At 48.9% G+C, this 5,441-nt stretch overlaps 1 protein-coding gene across 1 annotated transcript; it reads right to left on the reverse strand.

Moving 5' to 3' along the window:
• Positions 1-1,154: 1,154 nt before the first annotated feature.
• Positions 1,155-2,730, reverse strand: LOC119288508. Its single transcript, XM_037568120.1, has 5 exons — positions 2,423-2,730; positions 2,253-2,334; positions 1,799-2,148; positions 1,532-1,685; positions 1,155-1,459 (listed from the first exon to the last, which is right to left on the reverse strand). Exons 1-5 carry the CDS (start codon positions 2,426-2,428, stop codon positions 1,440-1,442), a joined length of 612 nt encoding a protein of 203 aa, XP_037424017.1. The 5' UTR covers positions 2,429-2,730; the 3' UTR covers positions 1,155-1,439.
• Positions 2,731-5,441: the final 2,711 nt, after the last annotated feature.

The following is a 5,441-nucleotide window of genomic DNA, read 5'->3' on the forward strand; positions in this document are numbered from 1 at the left end:
GTGAGTGAGACTAAAGTTTAGTCCCACCCGGGAAGTTGAGAAAGAGTTGCATCTCTTTATAAGGTGAGCTCTTCTACCACTTGTATGAGCATGAGAAGAGGAGACCTACACACGCGCTCCTCCTCCTCGCTCGCCTCGCCACGCCACGCCTCGTCACGACGCGCCGCGGGTTGCGGGATTGAGCCGAGCCGAGGACAGAGCTATGCACGTTGTCTATGGATCGTGACAACTCGGACGTGGGGTTTACTCCCACGACCTACCCGGCCCGCACTATATAGTCAGGCAGACGTCTACCCTAGCCGCCGCCACTTCGTATGGTTTCTCACCACCGTCCCAAATCATTGCGCCACCAAGCAAGTCTTCTCCATCCCTCCTTTCGGCGTGCACCGGGAGAAGGGACAGCTGGCCTCCGGAACCCCGCCTCTCGTGATCCTGTACGGGAGAGGGGCGATCAGGTTTTTGGGGAGCGCACTCGCGCGACTGCTGGCAGCGATGACTTCGCGAACGACGACTTCTTCCCCGACCTCGGCAACCTCATCCTCGACGACATGGGCGACAACGTCAACGCCGGCGGTGCTGCTCCCGCTGCACCGTATGTGATTCTATCCTTCCTGTTCCACATCGTGGTAGAATTCATGTTTCTAGTATGTGCCCTAGATGTGATCTGTTCATCTACTATGCTAGTTCGCATGATTAGTTTAATCTCTGCTATTGCTGTCACGATCTATTTCCTATTTATTCGGATTAAATCTCGTAGTAATTTGCTCATATTTCCAACAAGGAATGCATGCGTCTTCTGTAACACCCTGGTGCCGGTTGGGGTTCTTGTTGCCAGAATCAAAGATGTTTCAAAACTTTGGTGCTTTGCAGGGGCCAAGTATTTTAGTAATGTAGTGACGCGAGAGTAACATATTGTAATTCGGCTTTTGGCCAAAAAACTCGAAACCTTCTTCTTAATCAATGAAAGTGGCAAATCTTTTGCCCAGTTTCAAAAGAAAAAAGAGACTATGGCTTACCTTCTTCCGTATTCAATTTGCAGGTCATAGGCTAAAACACTCTAATAATACTAACCATATGGGCAAAAAGATGGTTTTGTTGCCGGCCTGAATATCTGCAGATTCCATAGTTTATAGGTTAATCAAATTCTATTGTATACTTGAATGACCAGATGTACATTTGATGGTTGAGGAGAAAGCATGTTCATATATCAGTTTTGCTTGCACCAGATGCTACCAAGGGCATTGGTGTTAGTCTCTAAGATAACCTATCACCAAGTCAACTGTAAAACTACTCGAATGCCCACTTACATAACGGTAGAGGACACAAAAACGTAGTGTTACAGCTGACAAAACAATTTGGATACAGGCATGTACATGTACCCAAAGAAAACTGTATCAGGAGCCGGCCCCCCTCCTCCTAGTCGCCGCCATCTTGTGAGTTCAGATCTCCAGCACGATATCTGGGAGAATGGAGGTACATATTAGTTTGTAGGTCAGCTTGCAAGCATTGGCACTCTGTGAGATAAACTTACACTCTGAATCTGTTCTGATCCATTTGCTCCCATGTTCCTCACCCATCGCTTTGCCTCTCCAAGGCAAATGCGCCGTTCGGTAGCTCTTGATCGTCGCCTCTGACATCGCCCAGTTATCGCTGGGTATGTCGTCATGGGGTGATGGCCAGGGTATCTGCCATGAAGAAAACCATGCAGGGGCATATGAGTACTTAACTGCTGAGGGCTTGTTTAGAACACATGAAGTTGGCAGCAGGAAACAGTTGGAAAAACGTTGGGTAACAGCACCTGAGCGGGTGTCGGTCCAGGTGTTGTTCCCCTGAAGATTGGTTTGGGCAGGAAGTTGCTGAAGGCAGCTGACAAGAACTTCCTGAAGGACCTGTGCTTGACCATCCCTCCACAGGGGGACCTCTTGGGCGTCCGGTGACGCCTCTTGTCGTCCTCTCCCTCCGCCGCTGCTGTGGCCATGGCCTTGGCGCTCATGAGCAATGTGAGCTCCGCCTGCATCCTCTGCAGCTCGCCCCTGCGGCCATCGACTGCCCCGAACGTCCCGATCGACAGCATTGCCGGGCACCAGTCGCCGCGGAGCTCGTCATCCTGACGAAGTCCGTCCGAACCGGAAATGTCAGCTGCTGCTGCTGCAAGAGGTAGGTAGGAGGGGGAGTGTGAATTCCGGTGGAAGAACTGTCAAATTACGCCCTGAAAATTCTCACACTGCAGAGATATTCAGTGTGCCACTTACGTCGACTCCAGCCTGCGCCGAACCCTGATTTCCTGTTGTTGCAATGGGACCCGTGAAGCCCGGCGTCCACCCAGCTATGATCCTGCGGCGGCAAAAACAAGAAGAATTAGCTCCTTCATCATATGCCATTCATTGGCAGTGAAGAGAATGCCTGCGTGGTGCGTGCTTACCCTCATGAGGTGCTTGTGCTCTCTTGCAGTAAGAAGTTCAGGAATTCTATGGAGGAGTGGGCACGGTAGCCAGCTGATGGATGGCACGAGTGCATATATAGGAGCACCGGGTTTAGAAGACCAATGCGCTCACTGTAGACGATAGAATTTAGTAGTGACAGCTTACGTCTCCCCCATGATCGGCGGTATGGTCAAATTTTTGAATCCTCGTTGTGCGTATCGACGCCACTAATTCGGCATGGCAGGGAGGCCTTGTTAATCGCCAATCTTGTACGTGGTCATACTCATTTCTTTACAGACGGAGTAGGTAAGAGAGATACTACGCGGAGAAACGCATGGCCACTGCTATGTCCAGCGAGCGGGTCTGGGCTAGTTTTCAGGTTCCTGCCTCGAACCATTCCCGTCAACAATGAGAAAATCCATGAGATCCAAAAGTAGAGGGCGAGGGTGCACCGAGAGCCGAGAAAGGATGTAGATCGCGTCCAATCCGATTCTGTCCTCAAGAAACATAGCCACAGCTTGGTCCTTGGTGTACTACTTTGAGTTGCCTACTTGAGTCCTCGTTGTGCTTATCCATGCCACTACTTTTTTTCTTAAATAGGCAAAGCTTGCATATCATTGCATTGATAAAAAGAATAGAATGAGTACAGAGAGGGATACAACACATGACACGAACGCACGCAGGTATGAACATAATGTCCCGAGCAGAGAGACAATGGGTGCTTGGCCCGAATAAAGGAAAGATCACAACTAAACCTACCAAGCCTGAACAAAGAGCGACAATACCGAACCAGCAAGAATTCCAACATCGCCTAAGCCATAACCCGGGGACACCACGAGCGAGCAAGATAGCGCCTTCAAGAAGGAAGTCGTCGCCGAGACATCGTCGCCATCCGATCCGGAAGAACCAGACCTAGGGTTTCCCCCGAGCTCGAAGAGGGGCACAACTAAGGGCCTTGACAGCGCCTCCAAGGAGGGAACGACATCCGCAGACGCCGCCGCTGCTAGCACCGGCAAGCCGAGCAAGGATTTCTCCTAGGCCTCAGACTAAGCAAACCCATAGCCGTCGTATCTGGAGTCGGGGATGAGGAAGCCGACCCTGGTCGGAGCCACCATATTGGAAGGGGACTGGTGGGGTTGCACCTGCCGTCAGAGAGTGGCACCGCCTTCGGACACATACGATCGCTTGTTTTTAGAGCATGCCACTACTTGACCAATGCGATCGCTTGTTAGAGTATGGTTAATAGTTTGGCCAACACATACGATCATATCAGTATGCCAAATCATTAATACATGGCTCACATCTTTCTCTCATAAAGATTGTTGGGGCTTGTACTACAGCCGGCTTTAAGCTTGTAACCCACATCTCTTCTCTCTTCTCTTCTTAGCTATACACAAATCTGATGTGAAATCTCTTACACTGGCCTATCTACGTCATTCTATTGTACTTGCTTTTAGAGCAAGTATAATAAGGTGATATAAGAGGGCTATAAGGATTTAGATATCGAGAAATCTATCCACCAGTCGACTGGTGGTTTGCAACAGGCGCGTAGGAAGCGATAGCCGTTCGATCCGCATCCAACGCCCCGCATCGTCCCTGTTGCGCGCAGCGCGCGTGGCGCTAGCCGTTACGCCTGTGCTCAGTCGATGACAGGTGGGCCCGTACAAACCCGCCTGTCTCGCCCAATGCGCACGATCCCCACTCGCCCCCTCTCCCTCCTCGCCTGCATCTATTTCTTCCTCCTCTGCTGTTGCGGTTTCCATTCCAGTCCCCTCTCGCTCCCCCTCCCCCTCGTCCGCGACGGTTCCTGGTGGTGGCGCATTCCGGTTCGCGGCGGACGGCGTCTGAATCTGCGGTGAGGAACGCATTCCCCACCTCTGTTTCCTTCCTGTTTTGCTCTGCCGCCGGTCCGCCATTGATTTAGGGTGCACGGAGCCTTCGAATCCGGTGGTTTGTTGTTCCCATTAGGTTAGATTAAGGCCGGCTTCTAGTTTCTGAGTCGGCGTTGAGCAGCGCATCCCCCCTCCCCCCACCCACACACCCGCCCTGCTCTGTATTTCCTGTTGCTCCGCCTTCATGCTTCGTCGTTGATTTTTGGTGCTCGGATCCTTCGATTCTGGCCGTTGTTGTTGCTATTAGGTTAGATTAGGTCGCCTTCTATTTCCAGTTCAATATGGCTCGGACATCTCGTTTAATTTGTGGTAAGCGTGGGTGTGGATAGGTGTTAGTGGTGGCAAGCGTGGTCGGTTCTAATAAGGATTTTGGTCTGGTGTTAGTGTTGTGGATGTGGATGTTTAGGACATCCAATAGTGTTTGGTGTTTATGGATTTCAAGTTGTGCATCAGTGGCTGAGTATTTGAAAAGTAACCCTAAGTTTTTTCACATAATGTTGTTTTATGTTGGTTTTTGTTTGATGTGGTGTGTCTATTGATTAGGCTTTGTGGTGCTCCAATTAGCATGTTTACAATGCTTGATTTTCTTGTGATCTCTTGTTATGTTCAAATATCATGATGTTTATATTGAACTTGCCAATGACATTGCACTCAAATTACCAGATGCTGAAACACTGCTATTTATCGGTGGTGTCTTTGTTATGGTTAAATTATCATGATGATTGTATTACACTTACCACTGTCATGTTACTGTAGTTACCAGTAGTTTTCTAGTCTAACTACATGCAGCACAATGCTCATTTCTCATTCATTTGTCTGGTTGTTTTATTAATGAACATGTGTGAATGCTATTTTTTATCAGTGGTAATTTGGTTGTAACTTGCCAATTGCATTGTGCCTCAATTATCAGTCACACATGCTTTTGTATACCTGTGTCATCTGTTTTAATTTTTTTTAGCAGGTGTGATGAATCAATTGCAGTTTGCTTGTTTTCTTTTATCAGCTGTATTATTGCTTTGTCAAACACCAGTTTTATAAATGTTGCAGTTAAATGTGTTATCAGTGTTTCAAAGTCATCTAATGGTTTCATTCGCTTTCTCTTTTTTTCCTATGTGTCAGGGAGACA

The sequence above is a fragment of the Triticum dicoccoides genome, chromosome 4A, assembly GCF_002162155.2.
Source record: "Triticum dicoccoides isolate Atlit2015 ecotype Zavitan chromosome 4A, WEW_v2.0, whole genome shotgun sequence".
NCBI lineage: Eukaryota > Viridiplantae > Streptophyta > Magnoliopsida > Poales > Poaceae > Triticum > Triticum dicoccoides.

What these genes read in the sequence shown, in the direction of transcription:
- LOC119288508 (XM_037568120.1), bottom strand. An exon ending in CGGCGCAGGCTGGAGTCGAC is followed by an intron (nt 2,149 to 2,252) that starts GTAAGTGGCACA and finishes TACCTCTTGCAG; the next exon opens with CAGCAGCAGCTGACATTTCC. An exon ending in CTGGACCGACACCCGCTCAG is followed by an intron (nt 1,686 to 1,798) that starts GTGCTGTTACCC and finishes TCTTCATGGCAG; the next exon opens with ATACCCTGGCCATCACCCCA.